Consider the following 19706-nt stretch of genomic DNA (forward strand, 5'->3'; position numbering starts at 1 on the left):
TCGTGTACACGGATTCTGAATGTTCTTAATTCCGTGATTGCATTACGTGTTCTGGAACTTAAGAGAAGAGAGGAAATATATATTATTGTAAAATAAATAAAAAATAAAAATATATTAAATAATAAATACATATTATTAAATATATATTCTTCTGGTATTGAAGAGAAGATTAAAGTCTTATAAAGGTCATCAGGTGTTATTACTTTAAATCTTCGAAATCAAGCACGTAACAATACTTACAGTACATAAATATTCCAGCTTCACTATCTCCAAGAGTTCATCTGGATGTAAACTATTCTCCGTATACTTCGGTCGATCCAGTAGATATTTCTTTGGGATGCACTTCCCTTTGACTATTACCTCGTTTTTATTGCACGTACAAGCTTCGCACCGCACGCACCGATTGTCGATAGCTTTGTATCCTCGAGCGCATTTAATGCATTGGACTTCCCTCATTGGAGAACCGTCAAAGTTTTGTGTGACTGGGAATATAGTATTAATTATTAACGATTTTTTTTTAATTTATAATAATTTCTAAATCTTTAATTATTAAAATAGTGCAATGAAATTATCACACAAATTACAGACGACATCAAGCGCGTCGCAGGGAGCCCCTGGACACAAGCGGAACGAAACCGTGGCATTTGGAACTCCCTTTAAAAGACCTATGTCCACCAGTGGACGTCTATCGGTTGGATTATGGGGAATTTCTACCTACTAAAACCCCCTCGGTGGCCGGCACATGAAGGGAGGCTCCGGGATCTCCTAAGAACGAACCGGTGCCTCCCTTGTACGACCCCCTTTGGGCACGTCCCTCGGAAAAAAGGCGCTTTATTTGACTGGTTGAGAGCCACGACAGCCTGTGCCACACCGAACTGCCGTCTTCCCAGGGCCACATAGGATATGGAAGAGTGGACGTTCAAATCCCCAACTCAGACCGCTTCTGACCCTAAAATTCCCTTCACCTGGGACACACACTCACTCAGTCCACACACACACAGAAGCACATACACTCACGCACATACTCACACAGACACACACACACAGAAGCACATACACTCACGCACACACTCACACAGACACACACACACATACACACACTCCGCCTAGATAAAGTGATAATATAATGTAACACTATCATCATTATAAACTTTAGATTTCTTTTACCGAGACTTGCTAGCGAGCAGAATAACAAGTTCAGCTTAGTGTGTTACTAGCGATTAATTATGTTGTGTCTAATAACAATATTTACCTAATGTATGGTACAAACAAGTTGTAATTTTGATGTTCAAATAAACTTTTTCATTTTCATTTTCAATTAACACAACCTGATAAATTAAGAATTTTACCTGATATATAATCACGAGGGCATTTTCTGCACGCAATCCTCCCAGCAGAGCTTTGGCATCGGCGTGGGACACACGATATTCCATCAGAGGTAATTACTTCGGTGATATTGCACGGCCTGCATCGGTTAACCCCTATTGGTATACTATGTTCTTCACAAGAACAGCCAAAACCTTAAAATAACAATTTTAAAAGCTTTATTAATATACAACATGTAAATGAATAGTGAAATAATACTTCACAGACTTTAGAGGTACATTATGTACTGTCTCTGAGACTTATCTGTGAAATCGAAAAGCTTATTGTTTTTAGTAAACCACTGCCATAGTTTTGACTAAAAGAAATCAGATACAACCTTAACATCACATGCTAAATTAAAATCGTGTTCCTTTATCAGGTATGCGTCGCGAAGCGTAGGTATTATGCGCGTGTCGGTCTTTTATCTTCACTAGGGTTGTCATAAGGAAACACTTAGAATGTTATGATTTCATTTGTATGGATTTTTTTTTTAATTTAATATTTTTACAGCGTGATTCCTTATAAAATATACTTATGCATCCTTCAACATTATTTCGTGTAACACACGTTGTGTATTTTTATTACAACTACTTTTTTTGGTGTAAAATAAAATTGCATTACTTACTTTATTACTTAGTTACTAGCCGAAGAGTATTGCACCACCAACGGTTTATAAACCAAAAAGCACAGAATTAAAAACAAACAGAAACCGCGTACGAGACTAATATTGTAGCATTAAAAACCACTCCACTTTATTAGCGTTTCTCGAACAGGCGGTAAGTCACTTTATTCCATTTAGCAGTCGATAGTAAAAATGTAAAGTCAGACGTGCGCGGGGCGTTTCCACTGTTTTTGGACACAGTGAAATTCATGCTGTAATGGCTGAATGAGGGTTCTGTATGTTCTTAAATCTATGCCAAGAGATAATTAAGTAAGAAATATTGAACTATCTTTTGGTTTTGAATTGTATATTATTGGTCGGGGGTGTTTGCATCGGGGGTTAGAAACAAATGCCCTCCTGCTACTAAGCACCGGTTACGCACCGGTCTATTTTAATGCAAAATAGAAAGAGCGATTTAAGAAGAAGGTTTATAACTGGTATACACCTTCACGTTTAAATAGAAGTAAAGTGTGCAAAGTAGAGTAAAAAAACAAGAAATTCAAAGAAACGCGCGTTTTATATTTTTAACTCTACTACAAGTAAGCCCTTGACTGCAATCTCATAGGTGATAAGTGATGATGCAATTTAAGATGGTAGCGGGCTTACCTATCAGGGAGTATGGTAGTCATAACCCTAATAGGTCACGCGACATCACGTCTTAGTCGGTAGGGCGGTAACTAGCCACGGCCAAAGCCTCCCACCAGACCTTATCCTACGTCCAGAAAATTCTAAAATTTCTTAAATGCGCTATTGACGCTTCAAGCTTAACACTGTTGCTTATTAAATTGTATATAACTTATTAGATGTTACGGGCATCTATTACATTTTTTTACGAATCCCGTGCCGCCGTTTGAATATCAAATTTAAATCCAAAAATTATTTATTTCAAGTATGCCTGTATGTTTATAAGCACTTTTGAAACATCAAGTCAGTCTGTTTGTAGAGAGTCTACCATCAGTTCGGATTCTACCGAGAAGAACCGGAAAGAAACTAAGCAGATTGCTCTTTTTAAAAAGTAAATTCAATTTCTCTCCGTTCTCTCATTTTTGCCAGAATTAATGTAATCAGTTGCTCGGTTAGAATTCTACCGAGAAGAGTCCGCAAGAAATTTAGCAGATTACCTTTTTAAAAAGTAACCTCTATGCCAGAATTCATTTTATTGGTTGCTCAGTTAGGGCGTGATGAAGCGACAAACAAAGAAATACACTTTCGCCTTAATAATAATAGTTAGGAAGTAGAATATACTGAGGAAATACCATGTTGGATAGAAGCAGGCGTTACTTTGCGGAAATACATAATATATTATGAAAATTAAGCTTAATTTGCTATACTTTGCGAACAGCAGGAGAATGTGTACGGTGTAATTTATAATTTCTTCAATCCGTATACTCCACACCAAATCCGAAAATTTCCGAGGATCTGTTTGGTGTGGAGTATACGGATTGATGAAATTATAAATTACACCATACACATTCTCCTGCTGTTCGCGGAGTATAGCAAATAAAGCTTAATTTTCATGATATATCATGAGGAAATACCCACACCATAAAAGCCTCAATAAACTTATCGACTTACCATCTCCAGCTGTGACTAATGATGCGTTAGCGGGGCAAGCCAGACAATCCATCAAACTTGGCTCATAGAAATGACCGGGCTCACAGCTGCCGGGCAATCTATAACTATTCACGCCACTAAACAAAAACCAAACTATCAACATTGTTCAGAAATTCTATTTTAAGTTAGCAACTTCTCAAAATCTTCACGAGTTTGTCACGTTGTTGGTTCCTCGGTCGGAAACACTAGATATAGTTCTCATGCCGAAACGATGCGAAACGTACACAAGCTTAATAGTTTGAAGCTGAATGTTTACGTTGTAGGAAACTATTATCAACTATTATAGTAATAAAGATTTTTTTTGCATCTTGTTTCTTTATATTTTTTTTCATTGGTATAAGAGTTGAGGACTAAAACTGCTACCAGTTCATAATAGATACTTACACTGGAGTGATTTGAATTCGTAATTAATTATGTACATTGCGGTTTCAGATAAGTTACATTATTATGAGGCATAGTTTTAGGATCAATGAATGATGTGCGACACAGCACAGTCAATGTTGAATTATGACATAGTACGACAGCTTATCACGTTCTTGGGGTCGCGACCTACATCAGCCCTAGTTCAAATAACGGAAGATCAGCTTTCACTTTTCTACACAGGAGGTAACAATATTATTGTAATTTGTTGTATCGATAAAATGTTTCTATTGATCGTCTGGATATAATTATGCTTTTACTTGTTTTTCTAATCGTAAGTACCGTGATTAGGTTATAGTAGAAACATACACTATGACGTTAAACATTACTATTTTAACGATTTACTCTATGTTGGAATAAAGCAAATATCTAAGTCAAGATAACGAACTAGGTACTGGCTAGTGATAATTGTTTATTGGTCTCTGCTCGTTTTTATTCCAAGTTGTCACTTTCGTATTCTTTCCATATTCAAATTTCATTTATTTACTGTTTATTTTCCTTCACAATATCACTCCGATTTTTTTTCATTAATAAAGTACAGTCGAACCGTTCAGACGTGTTTTCTTTTCCCGGTGACCCATAGGTGTACCCAACCAACACTCTATTATTATTATTTTTTAACTCTCACTTCCTAAATCGCTACGAAGTAATTAAAAAAAAATGATTTCTGTATATTAATATACCAAATGTTGCGCAGTCTCTCACTTTGGAATAGCACAACCGTGATATGAAATAAACTTTCACACATGTCATAACACGGTTTCGTTATCAAATATATACATATAGGTAATCTTATTCCAGAAAATGGTGGTATTCACGTACGAAATAAACGTATATTAATGACTGAATTCATAAGGAAGAGCACGGGGAATCCATATTAAACGCAATAACACCCCGTAGAACTCGTTTGTTTACGTAATTTCTGGCTGTCGGTTGCTTGGTAACATACCGAGTATATGGATGGGGGAGAAAGACAATCTAACAAAAAGCGAATTGATATAATCTTAAGAATTTCATCCCGTAATCCTTACTTGCCCTTCGTATCTAATACACAATTTGAATAGAAATATGATTTCTCATCTTTGGTTTTTTTTCACGTAAAAGGAAAAAAAATCTAATAAGATTTACATCTCCATTAGATTTTTTTTGTGTGATAAATATTGCAGAAAAGAAACCAGAACCTACTTCGTTACGGTCTCTTTATAACAGTAAAACAAGCGAAGAACGAGTCAGCCTCACTTATCACGGATTCCGTACCTAAGAAAACATATTGAATTCATTTATTTGACCGTCTCGATAAATCATCATCAACTTATTACCGGCCTACTACAGAGCATGGGTCTCCTCTTACAATGAAAAGGGGTTAAGGCCGTAGGCCACCACGCTGGCCCAGTGCGATTTGGTGGAGTCCACACACCTTTTGTGAACATTATGTACAACTCTCAGGCATGCAGGTTTCCTCACGTTGTTTTCCTTCACCGTTAAAGCAAGTGATATTTTAATTACTTAAAACGCAAATAACTAAGAAAAGTTAGAGGTGCGTGCTGGGATTCGAACTCGGCCCCACGAAAGTTAAGTCGAGCTTCTACCCAATGCGCTATCACCCGATAAATATCCCTTCTTATTTGTGCTAGCAATAACTAAGAGCGGCTTATTCGTTACTATTTAGAGTTATTAGTTTCGCTAATAATGAGACAACTGTGATTATTTAAATTTTGTGTAGGAACTTCAAAAATAAGGGTATGATCTTTATAATTATTATTTTTAAAATAAATAAAAATCTATGCGGCTTCTTTTAGATCACACCCATATTAGTAGGTTATTTTATAAGTAGACTAGCTGCTTCCCACGACTTCGTCTGCGTTTGATTTTGTTTTTGATGTGGCATTAAATTAAGTTGTAGATCTAAACAAAAATAAAGTATTCAGTATCGCTAAGCCTTAAATAAGGGGTTTCCTGCTGTCCGCTGAGGAGTTCTATCCTCTATCTCCAACCACAGCTTGGGCAAAATTAAACACATATTATAAACACTAATGTACAAAAATAATTATTTAAATCGGTTATAATTTTTCGGAGTCAAATATTCATTCCCTCTCCTAAAGGAACCGAGCTTAGTGTCGGGATAAAAAGTATCCTATATTACTTCCACACTTCCAAGAATATTTGTCCAAAGTTTTATGAGGATCGGTTAAGAAGTTTTTGTGTGAAAGCGTAACAAACAAACTTACATTCATATTTATAATATTAGAAGGGATAGGGATAGTTAAATAATAATGCACACTGCGGTATCGGATGGATAATTTCATATGAGATACAAAACCCTGAACATTGAATTGCTTTTTTATACTTTTTACCAGAAGATTAGATAGTTAATGGTTACGAATTATGCAAAACTGTCACATCCATTAGCTTAAAAAAGAAAATTTTACTCGGACATAAAAGCTATTTTGAAAACAAAGCTTGATTAATAAGTTGCCCTAATGCATCGCCGAGTCATGGTTTACCGTAACAAATGGAACAGTCATTTTCCGATTTTAAGCCAGTTAAAATTTTGATACTAGGGGCCAAAATGCTCTCTCTTGGTATTAAAGCCTTTGTGATATTCTTATATATTCACAGTATTAAAACACAACTTATTTATCAAGATGACGAAAATATTAAACACGATCATATAATAGAAACTGCAATTGAAATAGCAAATCAAAATTTTAATTTCCGAATACAAACTGCCATTGTATCAAATGACGTCGACGAAGAAATTGTCAGTAAATTTATTCAATATTACCGAGGAACAGTCCTTATGGAAAAAAGAGACGGATTTCAGCCCAAACAAGTTGTTCTCATTATCGAATCATACTTTTCTTTGGTTAGAATATTGGGAAGACTGAAACCTGATTTAAAAGGTAGAACTTTTCTCCACAGCGGGGCATATTATCTGATCGTTCTTTTGTCCTATCCGCATAGATTGGAACGCATTAACCGCTTCCTTTGGAGTTATTATGCTACAAATGTTGTTATTTTAGTCTCAAACAAAAACAAAAAGATAGCCTTATACACTTACTTTCCGTACAAAAATCCGTTGAGTTGTCAGAATTTAGAGCCCAGTCTAATTGGATTCTGGGACGACAAGGGAATTCTCCAAAAGAATCTATTTCTGGACAAAATGGGTAATATGCATGGTTGCCCTCTTTATATATCTACTAATAAACTGTACCATCCAGCAACGGAGCAGAAAGTCCCACTAGAAATTATTAAAAAGGCTATAGTTAGACTATTCAGAAACGCTATCAATTTTACGCCGATAATATCGACAAGAGATTATCTTAGTATCGATTCCGATGGAGCCAAAGAATGGTCTGGTACCCTAGAAGATGTACTATCAGGAGCTTCAAATATTTCGATGTGCAGTATTTCACCAGGAATGGAACGAGCAGGTGTTTTGGACTACTCGATACCCTATTTCCGGATAAGTTTGGCGTGGCTGGCGCCGCCTCTACGACCAGAGCCAATCTGGTGGCGACTTTTGACACCGTTGAATGGTTACTTATGGCTTGGACTTTTGCTTGTTATTTGCATTGTTAAATCAATACCGTTTATAATGAAAATGGGTCGCGTTAAAAAAATCTGTTATCGAAATTTCAAAAACGCAGATAAATTACATGGAGTTGTGATCAGGATCTGGGCTGTATTGATGGGACAACCGATCAGGGTTGAGCCGAAACGTTTTAGAGACTTTTACATACTAGCGATTTGGATATGGTTCACATTCGTTGTGAGAAGCGCTTATCAAAGTGTCCTTATTGGAGCATTAAAATCCGAGATCACGATAGGGAAATTCCGTGACGTTAAAGAGGCTGTCAATGAGGGATATCAATTCGGTGGAAGGGCAGGAGTTTTGGAGCATTTTGACAACGACCCGTTCATACGGGATAATTTTGTAGTAGTACCCGAAAATGAATTCGATGATTTGTTCGGAGATGTACTAGCAGGGAAGAAGAAATTCATATTTGCCATATCTCTGGAATATGTGTTTGCATACTGTATGGCGCAGGGAATAAATGATAATGAATGTGGCTATGTACTTCCTGATTCAATCATGACGATCCCATTAGTGATTTGGATGAGAAAGAATTCTACATTTAAGAGGCCTTTGGCGATTTGGCTTATACGTCTTATAGAGAGCGGTCTGATAGACAAGGACATGCTGAAAGTGCCTGTCACTAATACATTGAAAACAAATGAATCTAGCCCACTGACTATTGACCAGGTATCAAGTTGTTTGCTTTGTCTTTTGCTTGGATACGTCTTGTCCACAATTATTTTTATAGCGGAGATAGTCAAGTTCAAAAGTAAACAAATTAATATTCAAGGAAAATAATGAGAATCAGAGTTTGATTGCAGTTTGTGCATTTTTTTATTATTTACCTATTTATAAAGATGTTTAGGTGGAATGTACTACTGAAGTGGACTTACTGAAGTGGACAATAAAAACAAAAAACGTTTTTTCTTATCTTAACCTACAAATCACAATCATATAATATAAGGCTCTATTAGTTGTGAAATAAAATGACATCATAATATAACGTATTGTTTATTTAATAATATCAATCTAAAGTCTAGAATAGAACGTTGACAGCAGGTAATTGACAAACTAAATAATTTTACCATAATATGTACTTCATAAAGGTACCTACTTGTACAAAAAATATAATTCTCAACATTTTATAGCCCAACATTTGTCTAAGGGTTTTATAAAGAGAGAAGTGTAATATGCTCGTACTCACCGTTACAAAAATATTCTGTTTTCTACCACAATAATTCAGCTACGATCTATCTAATTATTCGCTGATAAATAATTGATTATAACATGACAAGAGCAATAACTAAATAAAATCATCTTCTAAAATAACGAAATTCAAATATCAGTTGTTTACCAAAAGGACATGAAGTGACGAAAAAATCTAAACGAAGACAATATACACATAATGTTCCAGAAATAAAATGTATACGCATTTTAAACATCATAATATCACTTATTTTGAATAGGTTCAAAGTAAATAGTAAAGTAGAGCAACAAAGAATTTTCCTAGCTAATCATTTCTTTCTTTACACCCATAGCCTTATTTTTAATAAACGTCTACATTAATTGATAGCGTGCTTACAGGCAGGAATGTAAATTTTATCGTTGTATCTAACTACGTATCTTATTTCAAAGCACAAGCCGTGTCGTTAGATTTTTAATTAATGTAGCTTTAAAAGAGCTTAGGATAACGCACATCGAATAAGAAATTGAGTCTAGAATACAAGCAATAAAAACTAGATTTTTTAATTGAATTAAACACATATAAGTGTAGGGGTTTGTTTTTATTCCACTATACGTTTTCCCTTGACTAAAATCTCAACTAGTGGTAGGTTATGGAGCAGTTCGACGTCGACAACCTGGATGGCGGCGCGGTGAGCGGTGCGGCTTTAAGTGAGAGGTTCTGGGTTTAATTTACTTTATAATTTAAGAATTACCTCTGGTCTGGTCTGGTGGGAGGATTCGGCCGTGGCTAGTTATCACCCTACCGAAAAAGACGTGCCGCTAAGCAATTTAGCGTCCCGATACGATGTCGCGTAGAAACTTGATATGGGTTTAATACAACTGTTATACCCCTAACAGGTTAGCCCGTTTCTCTCTAGATTGCATCTTCACTCACCAGCAAGTGAGATTGCTGGGTCAAGGGATAACTTGTAGTGGAATAAAAAAAAAAGCCTACTTATGCAAAAATTTATCTCGAACATTTGTGGCATGTATAACATTGACAGAGGAGAGTTAAACAGTATAAAGGAAAATAATGCGCATATAAAGAAATTGTTCTTAAGCTGCTAAAGTAGGTGGTTCCACAACTAAATATGGGGTATGTATAGTCATAGCGGTTTGTGGTATTGCTGGGAAGAGTATCGGATATTGTGGTGCCGGTTGTGGACTCTGAGCCAACGGACGAGCTTCAGGCTCCGAACAATGAAGCAGCCAGTGTGTGAGCATGCGTCCGCGTCCTTTCAGCTCAACTTCCCCACGCCTCTCGACCACAAAGGTACCCCATTGGTCCAAAAGAGCCCGTGTGTTCTCGCTTAGGTGTATTCTCAGTGCTAGAAAGGAAATAAACGTAACATACAAACATCGATACCTAAGTAGGTACTTGCTTTTTATTATACCAATACTTTTGAACAAAAAAAAATTCCTATAAAGCGTCGTCGTATCCATCAACCTGATTCGTAGGTGCACACTGGCAACCATATTCTTCAGACTAGAACATATTCTATTATTAAGAATATTGTTGCCAGTGTGCGACTACGAATCAGGTTGATGGATACAGGGCGACGCTTTTTAGGAAGTTTTTTTATCTAGAACTGCAGAATGCAATGCAGAGAGGGGCAGAAATAAGGATAAAAGGCCGGACGAGCTGTCGCTCAAAGATATACTACTGCTGTTCTAGTATGGGTCACATATTTTAAACAAAGATTCCTATAATGACTATATTAAACTTACGATGTCCAGTAGATTCCATTCTGCTAGCTGTATTCACAGTGTCACCGAATAGACAATAGTGTGGCATCTTCACCCCAACGACTCCTGCACACACAGGTCCGGAGTGTACGCCTACACGCACCTGTATAAGTCACCTCATTACTATCCTCAAGCTATATGTGGTCCATTGCTTGGAACAGGTCATAAGAGAAGGAGTTTCGAGCTTCTTGCAGCGAGGAGGGTCTCCTTATTGTTCAAAAGGGTTTTAATTCTCAAACATAGATTTAGTTAGAGAACATTAATAGAGACAAAAAGAAAAATTGGCCCCAATAGACTTCCTTGTTTAATGTAATACTTTTAAAAAAATGCCTAAATAGTAGTTGGTCTACTGGTCAAATACTACCTCTAAATACTAACCTCAAGTCGATGAGTTGGTCGATGCCTCACCACAAAAGTGCGCACAGCCTCCACTACAGCTAAAGCCATCAGACAAATCTCCCTGGCATGCAAATCTCCATTACGTTCTGGTAAACCTGATACCACCATGTATGCATCTCCAATTGTCTCCACCTTAGGTAAAGATTAAAATTTTACCATTTCAATGTCAAAATATAAAAAAAATTAGTCTGTCTGTTTGTAATGACTCTACCACCGGTTCAATACCAGCATAAGCCTATACCCCTAAACTGTTTCGCAGCGTCGTACCGGATCACTAGTCCTCACGTCTTAGTCGGTAGTGTGGCCACTTAGTAACGGCCAAACCCTCCCACTAGACTAGACCAAAGAAAATTTGGAAATTTTAAATTTCCCTCAGCCCCCATTTATGTGTCCCAGAGCTCACCACTGCGCCAGGTAGGTCATAGAAGCCTACGGTACTAGATGTACCATTATCATCAAACTGATGGACGTTCAGTTCTAGACAGCCTTTTTGGGGGTTTTCTATAGCCTGTGGTCGCATGCAGCAAATAAAAAGACATTATCAAACTATCTAACTAACCTATCTAACCCTGCTGCGTTTTCAGACGAATTCTTAAACGAATATCTGATTGTTATGAAAAAGTACCTACATTTTGACAGCATATGAAAATTATAAAAAAACATATAAGAGAATTAATTTGAATATCGCAAAGATTTGTAAGTACTAAAAGCACAAAAGTACAGGTTTAAGATATTTATGCACAAAGTAAAACTAGCTACACCAATTACCTTGTACACGTCATAAAATCCGATGATCCTATCAAATGTACTATACAGGTCGTTGAGGAGGTCGACGACTTGCATGGGAGTGGAGGCAGCGCACAACTCGGTGAAACCGACAATGTCGCTAAAGTATACGGTCACACACTCGAAACTCTCGGGCTGAACTACTTCACCTGCCATCAGTTGTTGAGCTACAGGCCTGGTAAATGATAGATACTTTATTCAGAAGTTGTGATGTATTACCTATTATTGAAATGGATAACAAATATAAACTACCTAAGGATTAAGGTCCGTATATAGTTTGGTATTAAGCATAAATTGAGCTATGTTTTAGAACATGTTCTTAGCTCGGTGTCAATTATTAATATAGGTTTCAGTATATCTATATAAGTTTTAACCAAATATATCTTGATTCAAATAAACCTCGTTTAAATCTAGATCCCGAAACTCTAGATTTTCCAAAGTCTAATGATTAAATTTATGTTGTACAAAAGGCGCGATACGTCCTGCGGCTTCTGGAAGAAGCCAGTCATATCCATTATTTGTAGTTGACTTTATTATTATAGTAACTTGCATAGATTTAAAACTAAAAGATATGTAATAATATTCTTTCAAATTATATATTTTTTCACCTTGGTAAAACCTGATACAGCAATTCCTCTGAACGTTTCTTTTCTAAAGACAATTGTTCAGTCTTCTCTTCCACAAGGGATTCGAGATTGTTTGCGTACTGCTCCATACGTCGCAACAAATCATCCATCAAGTTGTCGCAATACCCTCTGCAAAATTATGAAATGTATATACCTAATGACTGCTGCTTAGAAAATGTTTAATAAATCCAACCAGTTTCATCATAGTACAATTCGCCTAGGTCTTCAATCGCACACAATTTTAAAAGAAGATTAAGCAGGCAATATGAGCTAATAAGCCTAAATGAATATTGCAAATCTTATGCAGATCTCATGAAAGATCGCCAATGATATGATTTAACCAGTTTTACACATGTAAAACAAGATGTGTAAACTTAATCTGTTTTCATCACTGGATAGAAATGAGATCAGCAAATTTGGGTAAATCAAGCAATATCTTAGATAAACATGATTTATTTTTACTTGATATAATTAGCGTTGATGGTGTCAAACGAAGGTCTGTCATCTGGTACGTCAGCCCAACATCTCGAGGCAAGCTCTAGTAGTTCTGCCGCAGCACCACCCGCTGAACCCACTTCTCCTAATCCCACAACTGGGCGGAAGGGTGGTGACTCTCGTGCACAAACACGGGATACTATTTCTGTTTAACAAAATTTTAATACATTTATATACAGGAGAACGTGTTATGGAACTGCCAACACGAGATCACGAGTATTATGATAAAGAAGAATATTACCGGGGATTCCTTAGCATTAGCCTGCCATTGATTTTGAATTAAGAAGGAAAACTTCAAAATGAAATCCGAATTGGACTATTCGTTAGACGCAAAAGATACACACACTCGAAGTTATGTATTAAAACAAAAGATTGCATGTTTGCAATCAAGCAATACGCTAGGGAAGTTTTACCAGACATGAACCCACGACTAACAATCAAATGCCTGCAACTAAACCAGGTTAAAGTAAGGGCAGGTATAGATATGATAACAGGCCACTGCCCATCAACCAAACACCTTTTAATTTTGGGTATAACTGACAGTCCTCTGTGCAGAGAATGCATGGAGGCATATGAAACACCGACACACGTAATGCTCCAACGCAATGGAGTCGCAGAACAACGCATAGCACACCTTGACTCCTCAGCAACCCTCCATGAAGATCCCGGCAACCTGGGTGGCCTGCTAAGCTTCTGGATTGGCTATAAGTACGGAGACAGGCCGGAAACAGAAGAAGCAGAAGCTATTTTAAACCTGAATTAGCGACACTCTCTTGCAGCCATCTCGGTAGCACACGTATTGACTTGCCGTTCATGCGAGAGCGCAACTGGAGACAGTTCAGTTGGTAAATTTGTTTAGGTTCTCGGAAATCCTGCAGCTCCTTAATATTGTCCTTGGCGATGCATTGGCTATGTAGAGGACACTCCAGTCGCAATATTTTCCTTGCGCAAAAAACAACACGGAGAGTGGAAGTTAACTGCATTATTAAGAAAATAATTGTCGTTTACGAAATGGTCTGTACAGCCACCGGAGAAAATGCCTTAGATCGATCTAATGTTTGAATCGTCTAGCAAAGATGGTAAGGCCCGAATGAAAAGGTGACCATGCCTGTTTTTGAACCTATAAGCTTACCTTTATTCGTCATTGCAGGTGTATAATGATGAAATGGTCCAGCGCGTAAGACAATCTCCTCAAGAATTATGCCAAAACTATACACGTCGCCTTTTAGCGACGCCACCACTCCTGGATACACGCTACCAGCTACCAACTCGGGAGCAGTCCACAGCAGTTCTATCGAGGGTGATTAAATTAACAAATAATAAAGTATTTGATCAGTTCAATAAAGTCCGCGATCATAGTTGAACATGTAGTTCAATATTAATTGTTTTTTTAAGTTAGTTTAGGAATAAATGTTCTTTAGTTAACAAGTCATAACTACAGCTTTAATAATAATAGGATTAAAGGTAATCGGGTATTCTGTATGTATTATTTTTCAAGTTAAGTATCAGTTAATATCAGTTAACTCTGGGACAGAATTAATGAACAGTAAAAAAATTGTTTAAGGAAAAACATACTATACATCTCCACTTTTAATAAAGCGGATGATCCTTGATGAGCGGAGAACCAAAAGTAAAATGAAAGCATCTCTTAGACTCCTACAAAAACCTCTTGGTACCTATATATTTTGCCATAAGAATTTCTACCTTTAACCACTAAGGCTAATTGTACCTTTAGTTAACTCATAAGTACTAGGGCTCCAGAAAAACAAGAAGTAAAAAAAAACACTCTTAAGTAAAGCTAACTGAAGAACAGATAAACGCATTTGGATAATTACTGAAATAGTAGGCATCGTCCTTAATCAAGTCGGTGGGCGTGCAAAGAGTATTCAAGCCGTAGTCGGATATTTTCAGCACGAAGCGTCCATCGATGAGGCAGTTTGAGGAACGCAGCTTACCGTGCGCTCCTAGCCCGCTATGTAAGTAGCACATACCCTAGGAAAAACAAACTTATGATAATATCTAAGAAGATTTTGTGGTACAGAATTGTGAATTCACTAGCTGTATCCACAGCGTTTTCATCCCTGTAAAGTCCTATCCACAATGACTAGGAAGTAAGCTATATGTATTCAAAATTTAGTTTTGATCCATTAAGCTGTTAAGCTGTGCATAGCTAACAATACTTAGTTTATGGAATTTTTGTTTATTTATAAATTCGCAACAATCTTTATAGTAATAAGTTTAAATAGGAAGACAAAGTGAAAAATGACAGTGTTTGTATACCATTATAATCATACTAAGCTTGGTTACATTGTAAAAAATTAATTTATAACAAAGATAAAATTGGACCCTGAGAGTCGTCGGTCGGTTGATTTGAAAAGGATTACCACAGAGGTCACGGGATAGAAAAGGGATAGAAAAACAACAACTAAAATCCGCAATTAATCCCCCATTTCACGTGTAGGGAGCGTTCAGTACTTATTTATTTTATTGAATTGTAAAACTGCAAAGCTACATAAGTCATAGTTATATCAACCCATTGCCGGCCGGCCCACTACAGGGCACGGGTCTCCTCCCACAATGAGAAGGGTTTAAGGCTTTAGTCCACCACGCTGGCCCAGTACGGATTGGTGGACTCCACCACCTTTGAGAACATTATGGAGAACTCTGAGGCATGCAGGTTTCCTCACAATGTATTCCTTCAACGTTGAAGCAAGTGATATATTAATTACTTTAAAAAAAGGTATCCCTATTATACTATAAAATACGATATAATTTAGCCGTATATTCTATCCGCCCGTCTATCGTTTGTGCCCTACACGAGACACAAAATCCTTATTCCCCTCTCAGCTAGCGGGCTGTCACTCTACGGATGCTTGCCCTGGATAACGTTGTTTCATAAAATTTCATCAATTAATTGGAAGAAGTTATGAGCGTTTTAAGACCAAGTTCATTATTTTCACCGCAAAATCAAAATTTATAAGGACTTTTGTTTTTTTACTATCTTGTTTTTTCTTTAATTTTGTTACTATCAGTAAAGTGAAATGGGATACTATTTTATGACGCCTCGTGTAGGGCCCCAAAAGAAGACGGACGGATAAAATACACGCCTAAGAAGTCTACTTTCTTCCTAGCGGGGATACGATGTCGCGTCAAAACTGATTAGGAGTATTTGTTTAATAGAACTGCCATACCCCCTAACAGGTTAGCCTGTTAACATCTTACACAGCATCAGTACTTACGGTCAGCTGATATTGAAGTCAATGGCTAACTTGTAGTGGAATAAAAAATAAGAATAAAAACGTATTATGCCAGTATTCGCCTGCGATACTGCCCGGACAGGACGGCATGATACGCAATGCTCGGCTTTTTCGTTCAACTTTTTATTCGTTTTAGTGTTCGCAAGCCTTTGGTATTTTTCAGTGAAGTAGGTTATTAGTAATTCTAATTGCCTATATTGTGTAGTCTGTTTTACATGACACATAAAGCTTTTTTGCACTAACACTTAATAGTTTCGAACAAAACAAATAGAAGTTCGATTATAAATTAATGTTGTTGATTGTATTCAAGTACGAAGTTGCTGTAGTAGATAAACATGTTTGTACTGGAGGATTGGTTGCAAAGCTCTGTTAGTTTTGTAATCAAATATAACCATGAACTTCGCGGTAATCCGTTTCTAATCCGCAAAATGTTGATGCTTGTTTAGGCAACAATTTATTTATTCAGAATACTTCATAGAACAGAGGATAGGATATTTGATCAAAATAAAGCTTATTCTCAAGTTGTTTCCGAATACGGTCTTATTGCTAAAGTACTTAACTTGTTACACAACCCTTGGATTTCCTGAAATGGCGGATTACATTTCTCTTGCTATTTAACTCAACTAGATTGCCCAATATATTCAAGCTAAGCAAGCATAAAGCTAGCAAGTCGGCTATAAATACCTCATAATTTATTGAACTAACTAACTGCATATCGTCTGCGAAAGATGCAGAACTCTTTTGTGGGGTCGAGAATACGCTTTTACAACATGATTCCTAAGGTAATTCTTGACCTACCAATACATATTTTTTAAAAATGTGTAAAAACACATCTGATACAGCGAGGTTACTATACATTTGAATTCCTTAATTACAAGGTAGATTGGAAACAATCAGACTCACTCTCATCTCCAGCTAGATAGAAAAATGATTGTAAATGTTGATGTTGGAAAAGAGCAACTACTGAGTTTCTTGCTGGCTCTTCTCGGTAGAATCTGCTTTCCGAACTGGTGAGAGAGTCACTACAAACATACATAGTTAAATTTCAAAAGTGGTTATAAAGTAGGCCTACTTGAAATAATTGAATTTGAATTTGAATTTTAACTTGACGTGACAATCTCTCATCATCTCTATATCTGATCTCTATATCTGAGCATAAAGAGGTATGCTCAGATATAGAGATGAGGATATATCGTGTAAGAGCTAGAGTTTTTTTTCAATCTACTACAAGTTAGCCCAGGCTTTACTGCAGACTCACCTGGTGGAAAATGATAATGCAGTTTAAGATAGCAACGGGCTTACCTGTTAGGTGTATGCCAAGTATATTAAACTCATAACCAAAATCGGTTTCTACACGACTTCGTACCGGACCGCTAAATCACTTAGCGTCACATCTTTGTCCGGAGGGTGGAACCAGCTACGGCAGAAGCCAACGAAAGTGAAAGTAAAAAGATAATATCTAGCGCATCATCTTCTGGGAAAATAGAGTCAGTTTAATCCGATTGCAGATCTATCACTTTAATGTTTAAAAATCTAAAGTACGACTCCATTTCGATAAAAGAATCGATCGATCATCGTCACAGACTGTAACTGTCTCATTTAAATGGAGATATCATCGTTTGACCTATTCTAACTAGTCACCTGGTTTGGGGTTCCAGCCGAAAATCAGTGCTGCGTACACAGAATTAATAACATACAGAATCCGTGTATACACGACTATATCAAAAACCACTCCACTTTAGTAGTGTATGGCAAATCGCTGTTCACAAACTGGAGAATCATTTCTATTTTTTTTGGAAAACATCCTTACTTATAAATAAACTAGCGTACCCAGCCCGCTTCGCCGGGCTAGATTTTGCTTTATTTTATTTGAACAATAAAATTACATCATTAAATTTTTAATTTAAGTCTCATAATATATTAAATCATTTATTTATCTCCGTATTCATTCTCTTCTATTCTCTTCTCGAGCGGGTGAAAATCATTATCTAGACCCATGTACACCCAACAATAGAATATCACCATAGTAAATAAAAGCTGTATTTGACAGTTCAAAAATAGGAGTGCTCCGATCGTCACCAAACTTTACAGGATTACTCGCCAGGTGAATCCGGAGATTCCCTAAAAGTTTCATAGAAATCGGTCCAGCCGTTTCGAAGCCTATACGGAACATACCCACACACTTTCTCTTTTATATATATAGATAGATTCTTACAATGGATAAACTAAGTATAGATCTTACACAAGCGAACAAAATTATCACTTTTAATTAGCAATCTTAATGATACGGTATTGACAATATTGACAAATAATTGTCAACTTTTTTTTACTATAGTAATAATTGACGGCGCAAGCCGATGGCCCCCTCATGGTAAGAAGAGAACAGTCTTGCAACGTGCCTCCCTGTGTCCACCAATTGAAGGCGTAGGTGTTAAGTCTGTGCCTGTAATGTAATTACACCGGCAACCACACCAGAAATAAGCATGGCGATAATCCATACGAGCTTTATCACAAAAAGCTCTGCGAATACTAAATTTATAATAATTCCTAAGAGTTCTCCATAATGTTCTCCGCACCACCAATCCGCACTAGGACAGCGTGGTGAACTACGGCCTAAATCTGATCAGTAGGACACTGATCAGTAGTGAGCCGGTAATAGGTTGATTTGACGAAATAGCTAGAGCTATTTCAAGCTCGAGTTAGTTTGACTTTGAAGACTTTAATCCTCTGAACGGTCAGGCAATGCTTAATATGTCACATCTCGCAAGTAACAGGCGTTAGGTATTAAGCTGAGACGTCTTCCTTTATCAGCATCATGCCATGTGAACTTCGATACAAGTTTCTTAGACATCTTATTGGTACTTATGGAAACTGTGTTTATAACACCTCGTAAGAAATTATTATTCTAAGTATGAAGCTCGAATCAAACCCTTACTAATATTATAAATGTGGAAATAGTGTTTATTTGTTTTTCCTTCCTTCACGCCCTAAAAAAGTTAGTCAACTGAAACTGTAATAAACGCGGCCGCGGGCTGTTGCTAGTAATGGCATTAAATCTAACGTATGGATAAAACTATGCATTAAAGTTCCAATATAGCGTAATTTTTTAAATTGTGTTACCTTGAAAGTACCTTTTGGGTGTTTTCAAGGGTGTGTATAATAATTTTTTAAGCCGGTATAACTTTGGTGAAGTCTGGTGCTGAAATTTTTTATGAGTAATGGATTAGTGATCAAGTGATCAGTTGACTTTCCTACTTATTCTAACTTTGCCTTGAGATTCCAGATCTCTAGAATCCAAGCTATATGTTTTGTATGTTGGACAATTCTTCAAGATCGGTGCTGCGGTTGAGCGAAATCAATTCTCGCACAGTGTTCTCGTAATCAGATTTTTCTTGCTAATAAGTTTTTTCTCACACGTCCGAGAGTTGGCTGGTAAGAAAATACTTTAGCATTAAATCCGCCTTTTGATAGCCGGTTTATGGTTGCCAAATAAGAACAACAAAAAACAATCAAAGTAGTACCTTTACAATTTA

General features: G+C 36.8%; 2 protein-coding genes across 2 annotated transcripts in view; one reads left to right on the plus strand and one right to left on the minus strand.

Annotated features, from left to right (window-relative positions):
- Positions 1 to 6629: 6629 nt before the first annotated feature.
- On the plus strand, positions 6630 to 8438 carry LOC120633411. The gene has a single exon (XM_039903618.1). The coding sequence runs from the start codon at positions 6630 to 6632 to the stop codon at positions 8436 to 8438; it is 1809 nt and encodes a 602-aa protein (XP_039759552.1).
- A 1377-nt stretch (positions 8439 to 9815) lies between these two features.
- LOC120633110 (receptor-type guanylate cyclase gcy-28) overlaps positions 9816 to 19706 on the minus strand; it is a 41521-nt gene continuing 31630 nt past the window's right edge. Inside the window, exons 14-21 of the mRNA XM_039903221.1 lie at positions 14752 to 14908; positions 14049 to 14207; positions 12884 to 13061; positions 12404 to 12550; positions 11778 to 11970; positions 10989 to 11141; positions 10593 to 10713; positions 9816 to 10192 (exon numbers count right to left, since the gene is read on the minus strand). Coding sequence (XP_039759155.1) covers positions 9921 to 10192; positions 10593 to 10713; positions 10989 to 11141; positions 11778 to 11970; positions 12404 to 12550; positions 12884 to 13061; positions 14049 to 14207; positions 14752 to 14908 — 1380 coding nt within the window. The 3' untranslated portion in view covers positions 9816 to 9920. The remainder of the gene's footprint in view (positions 10193 to 10592; positions 10714 to 10988; positions 11142 to 11777; positions 11971 to 12403; positions 12551 to 12883; positions 13062 to 14048; positions 14208 to 14751; positions 14909 to 19706) is intronic.

Source organism: Pararge aegeria, chromosome 21, assembly GCF_905163445.1.
Source record: "Pararge aegeria chromosome 21, ilParAegt1.1, whole genome shotgun sequence".
Classification (NCBI taxonomy): Eukaryota; Metazoa; Arthropoda; class Insecta; order Lepidoptera; family Nymphalidae; genus Pararge; species Pararge aegeria.

Bases quoted from the DNA above. Each gene is read 5' to 3' on its own strand.
- LOC120633411 (XM_039903618.1), top strand. From the start codon at position 6,630: ATGCTCTCTCTTGGTATTAAAGCCTTTGTGATATTCTTATATATTCAC.